Source organism: Mchenga conophoros, linkage group LG9 (assembly GCF_057382185.1).
Source record: "Mchenga conophoros isolate Kocher_MC1m ecotype Shallow Benthic linkage group LG9, M_conophoros_male_GT1.1, whole genome shotgun sequence".
Lineage (NCBI taxonomy): Eukaryota > Metazoa > Chordata > Actinopteri > Cichliformes > Cichlidae > Mchenga > Mchenga conophoros.
This window is the reverse complement of record NC_140534.1, coordinates 19749681-19768603: the sequence shown is the minus strand read 5'-3', so window position 1 is coordinate 19768603 and position 18923 is coordinate 19749681. Positions and strand designations below refer to the sequence as shown.

Sequence of the window (18923 nt, the reverse complement as noted above, 5' to 3'; positions counted from 1 at the left end):
TAATCTGAGACACAGTTTCAAACAGCTGGTGGGAAAAGTTAAGTGAAGTCAGCTTCGCAGTTGCTTAACTGTGCATGATTCTGGATAGCTAGCATCTGGATTACTTTAAGGAAATCCAGGTGTTACAGTTGTCTATGTTTTTCAGCTGAGTGAGGATCTTGTTTATCCGGGTATCACTGAAGACTCGAATGATCTCATTTCTGATATTTTCCTTCATTTTCCTCTAAACATTTTTCACATCCATCTGGTACCTGAATTACAAAGTATCACAAGATCCCCTTGTACTTCTTGTCTTCTGAGGGATTCATGCAGTTCATGCAATGCATTTGCAACACATATTCTTCATACTTTCAAATGTTAGGGGTTTGCGAATACAAACACAAATAAAAGAAACAACATGAAAGCACTTGAATGGTCAGTCAAGCACATAGTTTGAAAGCCCATCAGGTGGAATTTTCTATACAAAAACTTGTGGAATGAAAACATTGAAAGTTAGAGCCTGATGGGGTCGATATATTAACTGTTTGCTGATATATCGAGACCAATTTAAAAATGACAGATAAATGAAAACTTAAAAAGAAATGAAAGTAAAGAAAAAAGAAAACTTTAAAAGTAAAAAAGAGACACCCTTCAACCATGAGTGTTGATAGTGCATAGTCTGTCCACCAGAGGACACTCTGCCACTTTCCTATCCGGTCTTTAAGTGATGACATATCAACCCTTATTGCAATTGTTCTCCTGACTGAAGTTTGGTCCGTTTACAGCATCCTGTCATGCGATTGCATTTGTCCCTAACCATCAGAAACACCCTCGAATAACTTTTACCGAATGGCTTCAGCTTTACTGTGCTAATGTGTTCATATTGTGCTAACCATAGCTGTGTAGCTAGCCACCAGGTAGCACACCATTATATACCAGCTAGCCCAACTTCAGTAACCCTACAAACGTCACTGCTGTTTAGTTTTCTGTCTTCATTTATCTCGAAAGTGATAGCAGAGCTGTACATTTTAATTTTTTTCAGAAATCCCTCAGTCAGAACATTAACAACAGTATTCTGACAAAACAATCACAGCTTATATTTCCCTTGCTAGGTGAAGCCAGCCTGGAGCTTTCAACACACTCATTAGTGGACCTTAAGATGGAACTGTTTTGTAATCTTCCTTTCAAAGAGGTCAAGAATGAGCTTTATGCATAAGCCAACATGGATGAGAAGTCCTAAAAGTGTTATGGAGAAAATTATAACAGCTACTGGGCTCACATGTCAAAATATTCTTCGCTATGACAACAAGAAAAACTTTCCTCTAATAAGGTCCATCTGAAACAGCAGAAGGTCTCTAGAAAACGTGGATCTCTTCAGAAGGTTTACTTGCAACTTGCAAGAATAAACTTTCCTGTAACTTCCAGTTGCAGCTTTACGAGTTAACCAGTGGTGTCGTGTTTTATATCTCTGTATCATTGCAAGCCTATCATTAGCAGAACAAATACTATGCAGCTGTTGAAGTTCTCTTGAAGTCACTGCAAGTGCAGATGGTGGAAGATTCAATTTAGTTTAAGAAATCAGAGAACAGTGGAACATCTGGTCTTTACCCTGGGCAAAGAACAACTGCACAGTAATGAAATGAAAGAGAAACTCATGCATTTTGAATGCACATATAGCCACAGCATGGCATACTTGGCTGAAATCATTTGCCACAAATACCCAAATCTGTGCTGATCCATGGCAGTGCCGCAGCAGGATCTCATTAACGTCAGCTCAGCTTCACTTCTAAAGCACATCTGGACTGTGCTTTGATACCAGAAGTTTAATGTAAATCAATCGGAATGATCACTGAAAAGACACCGTGCCTGGATGATGAAGAGGCGCAGCTGGCTATTTGGAGTGAGGTCGACTTAATAACAAAATCCTGATTAATATTTTTCTTTAAAGTAGCACACAAAAACAGATTTGAGGAAATCAGCTGAAGGCTTTCAAAAAGAAAGCAGGAGCAGTGGGGAAGGAAAGAGGGAAGATAAATTGGCAAAAGAGCCTGCAGACTTTACCAGAGACAAAGACAAGTGCACGGGCAGGGTCAATCCAGACTTTGACGCAGTCTGGTCATAAACTAAAGCTATAGGGATTCTACTCAGGATCTTGCAGTGCCGTGAAGCTCTGCTAAGACCCTGTCTGGGGCTCTCAGGATTATTACTGCTGCATCTGGCAGAACAGAGCAATGCATTACCTCAGTGACATTAGCCGTGTGACATGCTCCTGCTCTGTAAGCTTTCACTGGGCTCCTCCCTGCCAGAAGTGTGAGGGAATAAAAAGAAGCTCATTTTCTACCCATAAGTCAGGAAATCAAACCAAAATTAATTCAAGAGGAGTAACACGCCAAGAAGAAGTATCAGCTAATAAAAAACAACCAGGCAGCAGAGAGTTGACTGAAAAAAATGCTATTGATTTATCAGCACTAAAGGGGCATGTGCTCTAGTTCTTTTCTTTAAAAAAGGAAACATCCAACTGAGAGAGAGGACTGCTCGGATGAAAAACATCTGGGTCTGTCTCAGATTTTATTGAATACATGGAAGTTGATATTACTGTACAGTGTGGCGGCTGGGCTATCAGCAAAGCCTTCACTACAGGAAGGTCTTACGTCACTGCGCAATCTGAAAGACAATGGGGCTGCTGGTTCCTTCACAATGCGCACACTCGGACAGGAAATAGACTTCTTCACTCGGCACAACCCCCAACCCACCTATGCTTCTGGACGGCAGCTTTTCTCACACTCACTCAGTCTTGAGATTCTTTCTTTGCATTTTTCTCTCTTTATTTTTTTTTTGAAGATTTTGCTGCAACAGATTTGGCAAGTACATATGCCAAGAACTATAACACGTTTTTCCCCACAATGCGACTAATTTCCTCAAGGGAGTTTTTCCACCTATTAAAGCCCCTCAAACGTTTCCATACCCTGCTCTCGTCACTTTATAAATCCTCAGTAGAGGAGGACAGCAGACGCTCAGATATTCTACAGCCAGATTCGAACGCGAACTCACTTCTTCAAAAATTAGCTCTTGTGTGTGCGCAAATTTTCCAGAATGCAGATGAAAGTTTGCAGTCCACGAGTGATTTGGCCCAATTCAAAGATGATCTGGCTTTTGGCAAATAATTGAAATTCAAGATGATGTAATTTTTCTTTTTAAAGGTCGTTAAATTGGGATGTCAAGGTTGGGGTGACCAAGTTTGGGGAGTCATGTGCATGATTTCTCTTTTATGGACAGTTTCACCATTTTGGCAGAGTGTGTGAGTGGGGTTAGAGTGCAACGTGACTGTAAGTCATGTCAAACGACCGAGGAGGGTAACGTAGCTACACAGAGCACATCTGACACAAATGGAAAAGTGAATGCTTGGCCAAATGTTTGATTTGGTTGTGATGAGGAGCAAATGTAATGATGTCATGTGGTTAAAGCAATAGAACAAGGGAAGTGCCTGGACTCTTTGGTTATAAACCCCTGACAGAAAAGGGCTTGGTTGAACTTCTGAAAGAGGTTGTTTCACATCAAAGTCCTGGATACCCAACTCATGGAAAAAGCTGACAAGTGCATTTAAGGAGAAAAAATAATAAAAACACAATTTATTTTACCACAAAATACTTCTGGAAACAGTACTGGATGACAGGATTAACATCTCTCTTTTGTCCATATGCTAAATCTGTAGCTACAGCATGAAGATGATTAGCTTGAGTTAACACACCTGTCAACAGCAGGGCTCTCTCCAGTACTACTGCTTTAACAGTCTTTGTTTTCCTTGCTTTTTACTTTCAATTACTCCCTGAATCAGAAGGAATGGTGTTTCTTTGTAATACACACCTGATGGTCCAGATATGGTAAATGGTAAATGGCCTGTATTTGTATAGCGCTTTTCCAGATCCAGGAAAACCGAGTTAATGAAAAAAAAAAAACGATAACAAAATAACGCTAAAAACCGATAAAAACCCTGAAAACCATACATTTCACACCCGAGTCTCAACTCTCGCAGCCCGGTACCAAACGACTCGTTGGGGACCGCTGATTTAGAAGATAGGCCTAATTATTCATGACCCCAAACGATGTACAACTACTGGAAAGTTTTTACAGAGGTCAATTCATATTCTGCTACTTTAGATTTACCTGTGACCTCAGTAAACACTTTCCTAAGAGTTTAACTGTGACTAGCTAGCATGTTTCTGGTAAATCTAATTTTTGTGCAAATAATGAAAAATGACTTTGCAAAGCTATTTTCTGGCCTTGTAGTATCAAACTTCCAATAATTTTGTACAATATTTTCAGCAATCTCTCATAAAAACGTTTTCATCAGTTGCTTTGTTTTAGGCCTAAGGCTGTACAGATCATCATTCAGGCCAAAATTCTGAGCTAATATTTTTCCTCCTATGATGGTGACAAGTGTATTTCTAGACCCAAATGCTTCAGATAAAGAAGATGTTTAGTTGTTTTTGCATTTGCGATGTTACATAGTTACATAAAACACGATTAATAAAAGAAAGACTCCCCGAGGGTGGAACAGTCTCCACAGCAATGTTCCTCTCATTTTTGTAACGCTGGAGCTTCAGCCACAACTGACGCTTCCCTGCTTACGTAACGAAACAAACCACAGAGTGAAATGAGGGGAGGGGAAGTCCAATGTGTCAGTTCAGCTGTTCCACAATCGCGGTCATATTGCCACATAAAAGCCCAAATACCCAGGTGGATCATAGTGAAAACATCGCTCGCGAGCCAAAATCTTACAGGAAGCGAGCATGTGTTTCTTCCAGGTGGCATCTTTCCCAACTCCTGTCAAATGTGCTCCTGTAGTAGACCTGATAAACGTGACCCCTGTTGAAGAAAATGGCAAGCACATTCAAAACAGAAGGGCCAGCACTTCCTCCCTCTCAGCAGAGAAAGAGAAGACCAAGTCGTAATCACAGAAGAGTTATGAACTGACTTCCCCCTCCTCCTCCTCCTTCTTCTTCTTCTTCTTCTTCTGTAAACTGCTTTCACTTGTTTTTCTTTTGGAGCCTTGTTCTGTGCTTTTTCGCTCAGATTTCCTGGCTTGTGGAGTGGTAGAAAGGAAGGGGGAGGAGTGAAGACAGCTGATGGAGAAAATCTGGGCAGAATAGCATTGGCATTCTGTTCCTCACTGTGTTCTATCTTTACTAAACTATTTCCAACAAGGATTAAATGCAAACCAATGATATTTCTTATTGCAATCGCTATAGGCTTGTTAAAAATGCCCTTGGATAACTGCAGGCAGCTGTTTTGTGTCCTAATTTAGGACAGTAAAAAAGGTGCAGATACTTGTTGAGGTGGTGAATTTCTGTGCATTAGTATTTCCTTTAATAGACAGTAGTTAAATATCTTCCGTTAAAAAACAGATGTGATGTTTGAGAGGAGGCTATAAAAAAATAAAAGGAGGCTAACACCTTAAATCTCATTTTTGTTGTAAAAATGCCCCTAAGTCAGCGACACTTACGGACATCTCTCTGCAGGATCTGGCAACAATCAACAGGGAAACACTATATATCTGGCTGAGCAAACACAAGGAAATGGGCCAACAGTATGCAGAGTTAGTTTATAGATGAAGTGTGAGGGATCTTTTGCTCCAGGGAGAGCAAAAATATTAACTTGTTGGAGACAGGAGTGAAGCTGTTTAGACTGCAAATGTGACCCCGACACGGCATTCGACCCACAAAAAGGGGGATTATTAGTTTGTAATGCTTTATATGCTACATTGGAGCATATGACTAGTGCATTACACAGATAGCCTAAAGATAGAAAGATGTGAAGTGAGTCATTGTGCTGACACAATGCATCTATCTGGCATACTTGCCACAGGATCGGTGTCCATATACAAACCTCCCATGTACACTAAAGCTTTCGGTTTAAGTGTGTCTTTGTGAGAAAAATCTAGTAGTGCATCTTAAATAGCAGTTTTTTTATGTTTTATTTCATTTTGACTTGTTTTTTTCCAATTCGTTGTATTTTCAGGTTGTTTCCAGACAGGATTTTCTTGTTTTAGTTTTAGTTTTTATGCTTTTCAGTTCTAGTTTTAGTCTTATTTTTAACCCGTCACCTTGCTCCATTGCTATATAAAACTACACAGAGCCCCAACCAGTCAGTGTTAGTCTTACTCTTGCATTAACTCATATAGAAACTTTACTTACGTCATGCAGAAAGTAGATATTTATAGCGAAATATCATCTAAAAAAATTGCTTTTGATAACCCTCTAGTTAAGAGCATATAAATTACAAAGTGTTTACAGTACAGCCTTGTACTACAGTGTTGGAAGTGCTATAGAAGGACAGATTAGGTTTTTCCTCGGTACTGTTATCTCTGTTTCTTTGGTCCTTGGCAGACAGAGAGGAAGTCAGCACGTTCATTGTTCCCACCATTCTCCTGTGTCTGAGCCACCTTCCTGGTGCCATTATGTACGAGTGAAGGAACTGACCCCAAACATTGGCTGTTTTTACATAATGAAACTGTGCTACTTCATTGGGTAAACCTTTGGCAAAGGCTCCAGCTGATACAGCAACATCAAAATGGTCTTCAAGAGTCACAGCATGTAGGCTGAACACCTCAGGGTGCTGTCTGTTTAGCGCTTACTATGTCTGAGCCACATTCCTAAGGTACCCGGCGTCCAGCTGTACCAAAGCGAACCCTTGAGGCCCAGACTGGGTCACTGTGTAACCCCTGCTGGGAGATACTCAATTTCATCTCACAGGAAGGATTTACTGTCCCAAGCCTGTGCCTTTCAGTCTGCAACTAATAAGCGATTCAACTGGGTCAGGCCACCACAAAGTTGTCTAAATAATAACTGAAAACAGAGACGTATTGCAAAATCTTGCCAGATGACTGCCCAGCTCAGTTTGTTTTCAAGAAAAGAATGAGTGTGACTTCCTAATGTTGGTTTTGTTGGAATACTTGACTGATCATTGAAAGACGGCAGGCACCAGTCTACTTTCCGTTTGCATACTGATATTATGGCTGGGCGATAATTCAGTAATATGGTTTTCATTAGTTTTTGAGATGATTACAACCTATTTGAAATTCTTGCGATGGCAATAGTTTTTGTTTAGAGAAATATGAAACAGCCCTTATGGGACTTGGTGCAGTCTCCAGCCGTTCATTTCCAGGGTCTCTGGTTTGGATCTGACATACAGTGGCTGTAAAAACAGACAGTATCGTTTGAAAAATAATGTTTAAAGAGAAAAATATTCACCTCAAAAATCTAAAAAAGGAATGCAAACTTGCATAGCATTGGTTGTGAATTAATATATACATCTTTTCCATGTGCATATACAAAGTTTCTAGTAAGGTTAACTTTGGTTGTTTTAATGGTAAGCTAACAACAAGTATTGTTCTAAAAACCTCACTCCTTTTCTTTTTTGGACAGATCATTGTTAAAACCAGATTCATGGATCTGCTTTGTATTCTAGATAGTGCAAAGCAGGGAAGTTCTGGGCAGCCATAATCAGCCCAGCAACAACTCCAATCTGGTCCCCATGGAAACCCTTGGAAAATGTGAAGGACAAAAACTGATACAAATTCAATTTTTCCTGATAAAGGCTTCCCACATGACCATTGAGACTACACCAAAGTAATTAAGTAACAAATAAACAATTAGATAACTGGAAAACTCCTGTTTTTCATTATCCAATATAGAAATGAATGTTTGGGGGGGGGGGGGGGGGGGGGGTTAGTTACAGGATAATCTGAGGAGCAAGCTAAGAGAACTTTTTCTTTAATTTTATACATTAATTTCCTACAATTTAAGGCCAAAAGGTCATGCAGACAGATTTTTAAAATTAATAATTAGATTAGGTAATTAGATTAATAATTAGATCAGGGGTTAACAGGTGTATTAATATAAATAAATAGTAGTAGCATAGCATAGTAGCATATAAGTAAATAGTAGTAATATAAATTTACCATAGCTAAAGGCTTTACTTTATCTTGTATGACAACTAGCTTATGTTAGCTAATGTTAGCAAGCATTAGATTGGATTAGAACATTTTTATATTTTCTGACTAATATTTTTCAGTCACAACTTAATGACATATATATACTCCTTTCATCCATCTGCAGATGGGTGGAGCCAGAGGGCTGTGGCCTATCACAGCTGTCATAGGGTTTAGTTTAGCTTCATTTATTAGGATCCCTATTAGCCACATCAATGCAGCAGCTGTTCTTTTCCACAGGGGGAAAAAAACTTACACTGTGACAGTTCACTATAAACAACTTACACAGAGACATAAAACATCTTTACAAAACTCCACCACGCACACAAATAAAACAAAGTAAAAAACATAAAATCATAATATCATGTCAGCATGAGCAATCTATCATTTAAGTGCACAGCCAATATCCCCAGGCTTTTTTATCATTTCCTCTATTTGGTCAGACACCATCTCAAAAATGTAGTTTTTTAATAGCCTTTTAAATCCAATTCTGCTGGTTTCTTTCTGTGTCACCCGTTTGGCAGTAAATCTCACCTCTTCACAGCCTGACACAAAACTGTTCTTTCAACTGAATTAGTTCTTGCAACGGGTAATAAAAAAACATCCTTCTGTAGCCCGCCTGGTAGAACAATCATGTCTGTCTCAACAGAAATATGCATTTTTCTACAGTGAAAGGAATCTTTGTAACAACAGCACGAGAGGTCACCAGCCCATCACAGGGAGACAGACAGCCACACGCTCTCACGTTCACACTTAGAGCCAATTTAGAGTTGCTAATTAGCCTAACAAGCCTGCTTTTGGACTGTGGGAGGAAGCCAGAGCACCCAGAGGAAATCCAAACAGCCACAGAGAGAGCATACTACCAGATGACCAGGAGCTTCAACCAAGACTGCTGCGAGGCAGGAACAACTACACCACAGATCTAGTCTGTTACTCTATATTTAAGAATTAACACATGACTGGTGCAGTCTGTTTAGTTAAAGGGCAAATAAAAGTGGAAAACTCTATATTTAAATTCAAATAGGTTTAATTTATTTGGGCACTTACTGGCAGAGCATAAAATTTATGAAATATGTTGCAAAGTTAATATTAGAGATGCTCTGACCTCTAATAGTCTTTTAATCTGCTCTCATAAGGTATCACAATAATATTCCAGCTCATAGCATTCGGTGTCTTTTGGTTGCACTCTTTTATAAATTCATACACCTCTATAAATGTTCCTGTATAACCAATGTTTTCCTCTTTCATTGTGTTACTATGGTGTTTTACAAAGAGCAAAACAATAACTAACTAATGGAACTACATCAATGCAACAGTGACCATACTGCAGCATGGGGACACTGGAGGCCCTAATATGAATACTCCCAGTGTGTGGTGGGGAAACAGCCCAGACTGCTTCCTGATTAGTTTAGTGGACCACAGGACTAGGTGGGGAAGGGCTGTGTAATCTGCCACTGTGTATGAGCATGTGGATGTGGGTCCGTGTGTGTGTGCGCGTATGTGTATATGTGCATGCACATTCATGCGTGTGTCTTTCTAAGGAGGGGGGATTTGACTGTGGCCATAGCGGTTCCAGACCATGTAATTACTCCCACTTAGCATGGAGAAAAAAATAACAATTTCAGTCATAACACAGGGGGGGGAATTATGGTCTGGAAGCCACTGGCTATGGCCTATACTCTCTCTATATATATATATATATTTCTATCTGCACAGGTTGTGCTCAGAGAAGACACATCCAGGACAATTATCGATTTCCACAAAGTACTCTGGATTAACTTCCAGAAGCTGCTCGGTGGACGGACCTTTATGCGTCAGCATTTCCAGCGAAGCCGAATGAGTAAGAGTGATCTATCTTCCTACAATGCACTCTCACAAGTACATCTCAGTGTATTTTTAAAGCAAGATGTGAAACTACTTGGCACAAACTTTGCACAAAATCTGATGTCTCCTGAGGAGTTTGTCTGATGTGTGGTTTCCCCTGTGATCCTTTTTTTTTTCTCTGAGAAACACCTTAAAATCTCCAGCTGAGTGACAGTTATAAAAACACGCTGTAGTTAGTATTTGTTTTCTTGTGGGCAGTGCAAAGCCACAAGAATACTACATTTAGCATGCCAGAGCAAATTTAAGATTGGCGATGACAATGCATGAGAGAAAAAGGGCGAGTGTACTGTAAAAGTGTATGAGCGTGCAAAACAGCCGATGACTCACTGGTCAAGTCTCCTACACAACAGTAGGGAGACCACAATGTATTTGTGGGGGATTTTGATAAAGCTTTTGATCAGCTTTTGATCAGAATTGTCAAGTGACTTTGTGATTACTTCACTGGGGTTTTACATCTTATTCTCACTGTCTGAGTCATCATCTTTGAACGCATTCTGACCAGTGGAAGTCTGATGTCTACAAATCATCGCGATGATAGCGACAAAGATGCTGTGAAGATATCCGACCTGGATAAAGAGTACTGATGAACTGTGGAAAGAGAGCACTATCACAGCACTGTAGTCCCTAAACATGTGGGTGGAGACCACAAACTAAAAATGATGGGTCACTGCAACACATTAGCCATAATAACTAGAGATGCTACTTAACAGAAGCAGCTGCAAGAAATTTAGAGGATATCGACCCTTTTTTTTCTCCATAAGTATCTTCATAACTGCTTTGCTCATACTGAGGCTGCTGACTTGTGGCTTGTTCTGAGCTTTGCGTAGCTTTAGCTTTTCTTGTGATAAGCGTTTTCACGGTAGTACTGGTACAGCAAAGAGCTAGCAGCATGTGGCTGTGAGTGCACAACTATTTGTCTGTGCACCAGCACAGCAGTACTGACATTTCCAGCAAATTGTAATCAGACACATGGGTGGCTGACCGGCCAGTCAGCAGTCTGGGTCAAGAAGGCTGGAAATCAGATAATTCTGGTCCCTGGCCCGTCGATTAAAAAATAAAAAGCCCATTTAAACCGTCGGTGTTCTCGTCCCTTGTTTTTTGCACTACTGTATTTTTACCTGATGTCTTAGAGTAGGGGAAAATACATTTAAAATTGGCATACAGTCATCCATCACTTTAAAAAAAATGTGGAAAAAGTGTATGATATAGATCGTCCAATGGAAAAGAGCGCCTTGCCTGTCTTCCTCCTGGCACCTCTAAATTCCATCAAAATTTCCGAGTCTTTCTCATTATGTGGTCAGGAACACATTTAATCATGAATAGTCAATAATTAATAAATAACTGAAGTTTTGATAGTTGAGAGCATGTGCGCCAAAATTTTTTAAATTTCCAAAATCTGTAGAGCAAATAGGCTTAAAGGTTACTGGACCTGTGTTTTTGGAATGCACTATAATACTGATGCATGAAAACATTTTCTAAAATATGTTTTTGGTGTTATATTCTGTTCTTTTGACTGACAAATTGTTCCGACTGTACCAGATGGATCAATGTTCGAGACAGCTGCTGACAGCAGGCTTCAAGATGTATCTGCCAGCTGAAAAGTATTTCCAAACCATTAGGGTAAGCACACAGTTTACATTAGTAACACATCCACTCCTGAAAGAGTTCCTATGGTGACTCTTGCAGAGTTGGACGCTTGCCTGGGCAAGCAGGAGGCTGAGGAGGTGAGAGGGAGTCAGAGAGTCGGAGAGGAGTAAGGGCAGGATCTGAGCAGAAGGTGAAGCTCTCTCTTCTCCATTCTTACTCCCCATACCTTCACTGTCTCCAACAAAATCCCTCTCGCCCACCTCTCCCAAGTGCATGCACCTCCCACCCGCCCTGGCAACGCTTTGAGCCTGATACGACCACAGTTTAGATAAGCATTCTTCCACAATGAGAAGCCAGAAGTGTTTTTTTCCCCCCTTCTTCTAAAACAAAGCTCAAGAAATGCCTTTGGTTTCTGGGTTCTGATGGCAGCTGTGAGTTTGTTTTCAATTTAAGGTTATCCTAAGAACACACAGGTTTCTCTCCAAAAATAGGCAGCACAGAAAGTGGATGAGGAGGAAAAAGAGCGCTGGAAGGAGGAAAAGAAGAAGAAAAGGAGGGAAAGAAGAAGTAGGGAGGGGAGTTTGGTTAATGAGCACCAGATGCCTTACCTTCAGTGGTAGCCACATTCTTCGGAGCTTTAGTTGGTGTGTGATCTGTGCTCGAACTTATGTCAGAGGAGATGCTTGAGCTCCCTTTACCTGCAGGGAAGAAAAACAAAAGTGCTTGGACATAAAATATCAAGGTTAAGATAATAAACTGCCTTTTTAATTAAATTTGTAGTCATTTGAGGCAATTTTATAGCCCGCAATCCCCCGAAACTTTGATTTTCAGTTTAATACCTGAAGAATGTTTGCTAAAGATAAGGTGGACTCAAACTTTGATGATGTATATTATACAGTAAGGAGGCACAAAGTGTAGGGAAATATAAATCTCATCACTCTCTGCTTTTATGACTTTTATGTTCCTCGGTTTTGGAGGAATGGTTAGCCTTGGCACATGCACAAAGTATCTGCTGGTTCGTCTGAGTTAGTATCCGTTTTTGACATTTGGAAAAAGAATAAAGTCTTCTAAAATCCCCCCTTCAGCCCTTACTTCCACACAGGACGAGTGACAAAACACAGAAAGAGATTAATGAATGGTATCATCTGCAGCGAGTCAGCACTGTCTCACAAACACCACACCAAAGTGATTTCTACGTTTTCGTTCTAGGATTTCGACTTTGAATTTCTACACAGTCGACTCGTCTATGAGTGCTAAAGTGAAAAAAAGTATATCCTTTTGCATGACTGCCTCTGTTCCCAAAGTACGATAGGCTTCACTGCCATGGTGACTACAGGCTGCCTGTGGAGAAGTTGTTTATGGCGTTTCATTCCTCTGTCAGATCATAAATGCAGCTTTGTGGCTTTCCTGAGAGTAACTATGTGCCTTTCGCCCAGCACGACAGGCTAAGGAGGTGTTCCCAAACAGTCACGCCCACATCAAGCGCAGTAACCTAAACAGACAAGACAGTTCCCGAAATATGAAGAAACTCTCAAAAACTTGGGACGGAAGAAAAAAAAAAGCAACCTGTCTGCATAATGAGCCCAACGAAACAACGAAAGATCGCACAGCTACTTATAAAATAATACAAAACCAATGGAGCAGATATGGTATGAACATGAATGACACTTTGCGGTGACATCACTGAGCTGACACATCTGTTAAAGCTCCCCCCAGGCAACAGAAATGAGTCAGATATTCATGAAGAGCTTGCAGATGTTAATGTCAGACCACTTTTCCCAGCAGAGCATAAAAGGCTGAGTTAACGCAAGCAAATATATTTTGATATTTAGCCGGTTACACAATTCTTTAGCGAGCGAGGAACTCGTGGCTGCAGGGGCTGTTTGGTTGGCATGTGGGTCGGTCTCTGCAAGGCAATAACTGTTTTCTGTCTTTCATTGAAAAACAAGTTTCAGAAAAGCTCCTGCTTCCTGTCTTATGCTTATATAATGTGCTGGTTGATAGTTGCTGCATAGTTACAACCAGTGTGTAATTAATTGTGGAATCACACTTGAAAACAGATGTGGACTAATGGACTGCAGGATTCTAAAGTTTGGGTTAAGACAATGGTCTTAGATACTATCAAGCGATAACAATGCAATACTACCTTAATTTTACGTTACTCTCCTGACATTGTGGGATCCAAGGTCGACAGAAGGAAAAAACACAGCAAAACCAGAAATATTGTTTTTTTTTTTTATTCTGTGCCTACATTACCCAAAACAGAACTCTATTACTACTATTAGTAATTTGCTAATCTCACACCACTTTGTAGCTGACAGCTGGTTGCTAATTGGCATTCCAGATTCTGGCTGTGTAGATATCACCATCATATGTCAGTCAGTTGTATTCATTTGTTCATTTCACCTGTTATACTCAGAGGTGTACACACCACACTTTGCTCTGTCATTGCTACAAATCACCCAATTTTATTGATACTCCACATTCCCTGGTTGCCACATCCACTGCTTGTCTGCCCGCTGCTTTCAGCCCAACCTCAGCATCACTTGAGGAAGCCTATCAGATTTTGTGCAACCCCTCCAATACATTTAAAGACTTCAGATACATGTTTGACAGACTGTTATGGAGAATTCCTCTGGAAACTGATTTATCTAACAGCTGATATTATCAGTCAATATTAAGTATTTGCTAATATATTGGGCCTAGCATTTATAAATGAAGATTTAAAAAGTAAAGATGAGCCAGGAGAAACACCCTTCAAACATTCTATGTGTGCTAACATTGCACAGTTTGTCCACCAGAGGGCACTCTGCAACTTCAGTTGACAATACACGTTTTTAACTCCCCAAATGCATAAACCATCTGATCTTAGCCAAATCAAGCAGATGGTAAACATGTATCTAAAAGAACTACATTAAAAAATGTTAGGAAATACGTTAATGTTTTGTAAAAGAAAATATTGGGATATCAGATACATAAATCAACAAATAGCACTGAAAACAGGTGAAAAGAATCTGGAGCCCAGTGTCTTTTTTTCTGCCAGAAATTTACACTTTCTGCAATAACTTTGGCAAAACCTACAGAACAATGTGCAACAAGTTTTTTTAATATCATGATGGAAAAGCAGCCATTTATAAACTGAGGATGCAAGGGTTATTTTTAGCTGTACAACAAATAATACATTAGTTATTATTCTGGTATATTCTGGTATCAGGTATAATCTTAATTTTTAATTCTGCATTGGATCTATACAGAAATATCCTATGCAAGTGGGTGACATCACAGCCAGGATGCATGGTGTTCCTCTGCATCTGCATCCTCTCATCCCTAAAACGTTGAGCTGGCGGTGGAGATTGTCTCTTCCAGTTGATCGGCAGAAGCTGGCAATGCATAGGAGGAAACAGCACTACTGAACGGGCCTTGAGGCAACATCTATTTACATTTCTAGGGAGTTGCATGTCAGGTTATGGCATAAGTTACAGCGTAGGGTTATAGAAGGGTTTGCGGTTATAACTCCCCTACGGTGTAGATTTAATGCAGAACCATAAATCTACTGTTAAAGGGGAATTCTACTGATTTTACACATCAGTGTTTGTATTACTAGCATATGTATGTTCTGTGAAGGCTGATACATTTTCTGAAGTGATGTTCTTGAGTTTGAAAATTATATAAATAGATAAATCAGTAGAGTATGGGACTAAGAAGGAAGTATGCACCGTAGGTAAGGATTGTTCATTTTGAGCCTGTCAAAGACTTTAATATCACTTCTTATGTTGAAGACTTTAAATCTTAATCAACAAAAAGCACAATTTTTTAACTGTTTGGTTTATTTTGTGCTAGATACTAACTGCACAGTATGGTGTTCTTCAGTCTGGGTATTCTCTGACTGCTGCACAGCTCAAGGACAACTCAACTTCAGCTCTTGAGTACAGGCCTTGAGCTTGTGATAGAATCTGTTCATGTACCTTAACAGACTAAATTCCTAGGTGGAGTTGCTCCACGTGTTATTTTTAACATCATGAATTCCAACCTTTTCTCTGCAGCTATTGACTTAGGAAGAGAGCTCCTTGGAATGTTATTTATACAAACATTTCTGCTCTGAGGTAGAAATAATGTGTTTGGTAAAGTCCGACCACAATTTTTTTCTGAACAAGTAATGCTGAAGATCAGACCTCACATGAGACCTGCACGGCAGAGATAGGTCGTAACACAAAGTTTTTATTTTTGATGATAACAGACAAAAGGCGGGATAAATTCCTGGATCATTAATGCCACATGTTGGAGATTTTTCTGCATTTTTCTATGAGAGCGAACAGATTCTGATTCTGATTGTGGTAACGTCATGAAAAACAAGGTCTAATGTTATCTTTTAGACGGTTCGAGCTGCATTCCTGTAAGCTGAAACAGCTTTCTGTACTTGTCTGTCCGTTAAGTGTGATGTACTCTAAGTGCTTTTTAATCTATGCAATGCAACATTTTTCTTGTCTCGTCAGTCATTGATATTAATATGTGGCTATTTTATTTTGCCAAGTCTAAACACTTGTGCAAGAAAAAAAAAAAAATAGCATTATGTCTACTTGTCCTCTGTGAACCCCAGTTTCTGAGGCTCCGCCCAAACACAGCATTTTACAGCATCTGCAGGAAAGTTAACTGTAATTGAAATAAAAACTGAAGTGAAGCAAAAATAAATCAGTGAACTTGAGATGTACAGTCTCAATGAGAATCCATTTAAGAAAAGATTATTCACAGTATTTAGCTGTTTGTGTCTTGTGCACTTTTGACTTTACACAAAAAAATAACATGAAATTGACTAGCATGTATGAAATGGCCTCCAAATCAAACAACACCAGGCTGTGGGTCGTGGACTGCAATCTCTGATACTGGCTCTTATCAAGATAAGCTGGACTTAAGTGCCCACATCTATGAGAACCACCTCCACTAAACCTGAATAGATTTTATCTTCAAAAACAAACGATAAGGCTACAAGAACTTGCTAAGTCAGAGTCGTTATGCAATGTTGAGATCCTATTAAACTGGCTTTCTTTCACTTATATGCTTTTAACTGAAGGCAAACACACAATAAGGCAGAGATGAGTTAATTTCCTTGAGAATAAGAAAAGAAAAACACGAATTTTGTTCAAACTTGACTTTTCTAACACAACAGGCCGCTTTTCAAAGGGATTAAAAACGACCGCCGCCAGATGTCACTCTTATCTTTTATGAATAAATGTGACATCTCTAAAACCAATATAAAATACAAGGCAAAAGTAGCCACCAGCTTTAACTGCACACACCCCAAACATCTCGAAGACATGTGGAGTAAATTAAAGTGTGCATAAAAACAGAAAACGCACAAAGGAGATTAAATATAGTGCACAACTCCGAGGAGATGGTGCTAGTTTTAAGCTAGCTAACTGACGTCTAGGGACAAGCTCGAGGAAGCTACAGACCCAAGAAACTCTGCATTATTTTCTATTTTTAGATGGCCAGGACACAAAAGAAAAAAGCCACAGACGATGATATCACAGCCCCTCTTTTACCCACTAAAAAGGGAGTTTTTCATATATACTTGCATAAAAAAAGAGCGAGTTTTAAAGTGGCATTCACATAAATGTGTTTAAAAGTAATTTTTGAAGCACTTACCCTCGCTTCCATACTGTTTTCCATTGTTCGCACCCATTTTAAAGAATACATAATCTACGAGCACCAACTCGGGTCATCAAGTTAAATTCCAGAGTAGGCTAAAATGGATTCTTTCCATCAAGATAGCAGGCTATACAGTCAAGAGTTTCGTGTAGGGCCGTTAGCTCTGGCTCCAAATAGTTAATCCAGATGTTGAGCAGAGGACGTCTGAGCATTACGCAAACCTAGAATCCCAGACTTGCTTCCAGCGGTGCAGACTTTCTATATCTGAACATCCACAGGCTCAGAACGGCGAAAAAAAAAAAAGGACCAAAAAAAAAAAAAAAAAAAAAAAAAAAAAAAAAATCCCGATTGGAGGAGTTTGGAGAAAACTTTGTGAAGCGCCCTAAATGGTAAGCAGCTGTTTATCAGACTGAGTGCGGGCAATCACAGCGGCCACACAACTTTCTGAGGACGCGCAGCTCCCCTCCAACTGGATTTGGATTTAAAGAGACCGCAGGCCGGGGAGGGAGATGTGGAGGTTAAAATAAATAAATAAATAAAATAAAAGCGTACAACATCCCAAAACTGCGCTTTAGGAACATTTAAGTACAGCATTTCTACCTATTTGCAACTTAGCTCGCTCATTTTAAACATTTTTGCACACTTGGAGTTTGCCAACTGTACACGAAGAATCACAGTCCAAGGAATCTACTCCTCATTACTACCAGGTGCGACTTCAACAGATTTATGCCCGTCCAGTTAGAAGTGAGGACACATAATCGCTGATATATTCGGAGAACAGAAGCCCACTGAAAAAAGAGAGCGGTTTAACCACATGTTACAATGTTTCTATGAATAGCAGCCGTACAGGTCATTGGATATGCAGAAGTACAGACACGGGACAAAACCAGTTGTCTGCTGTTGACAGTTGACTTCGTATTCCTAATACATGTTAAATTCCTTTCTAAATGCACATCGCCAGTAGGTCTTCAGGATTTAGTTGAACATTGCACCAGTGAGTTTTGTCTCAAACATTTCTTTTGGAATGTGAAAAAAAAAAAAAGTTAAATTTCCTCCCTTTGTTAGAATGCAAATATTTCTAATTCTTTACAGACTACACTGAAAAAAATATGTTGTTGGATTTACTTAATTCAATGGTGGACATTTGTTGCACACAGATGTTTTGCTTTGGCAGCAACTTAAACAATTGAGTTAAATTAACACAATTTATTCATGTTCAATAAACCTGTGCAATTTGTGTTGATAAAATGTGACTTAAACATGTTTTGATGAAGTAATTTGAGCTCTTGAAATATTTTAATCCTTCACAATTTTCTCACTTTATCCCAACACGATTCAATAACTTTTACCCAATACTACTTGGTCACTTAAATGCTACATGTTATCTTCAAATTACATTTTGCTATTATATTCTAGTATCAAATACACAATTTTCAAATGGAGGCCTTATAACAGATTGTATTGTTCTCTTCCAAGATGGTTGCTGGCATCCACCAGTAACCTTTCAAAACAAAATGTCTAATTTCACTGCATTGACAGTAGGTAAAGAATTAAACTGACATTACTCCTCCACTGAATCTACATAAATCAACAGTTAAATAATGTCAGTTCTTCCGTGTTCTCTGGAATCAATCACAGCAAAGAAATTAGACTGTTTCTTTTGAAAAATGTTGGGAAAGAACAAATCAAAACATTCTATTTAAGGCCTCTGACGTCAAGATTCAGTTAAACAACAATTATGACTAAACAATTTGAGGTAATGTTAGTTTCCATTAACATTAAATTAGGTTACTGAATTGGCAAACACCTTCCTATTAACATTACCCATTTTACCCCA

At 39.4% G+C, this 18923-nt stretch overlaps 1 protein-coding gene across 1 annotated transcript in view; it reads right to left on the bottom strand.

Moving 5' to 3' along the window:
* The window catches only part of LOC146567168 (F-box/LRR-repeat protein 7), a 29266-nt gene extending 10468 nt beyond the window's left edge, over nt 1-18798 (bottom strand). The window contains exons 1-2 of the mRNA XM_085286830.1: nt 17084-18798; nt 12049-12138 (exon numbers count right to left, since the gene is read on the bottom strand). Coding sequence (XP_085142956.1) covers nt 12049-12138; nt 17084-17120 — 127 coding nt within the window. The 5' untranslated portion in view covers nt 17121-18798. The remainder of the gene's footprint in view (nt 1-12048; nt 12139-17083) is intronic.
* Nucleotides 18799-18923: the final 125 nt, after the last annotated feature.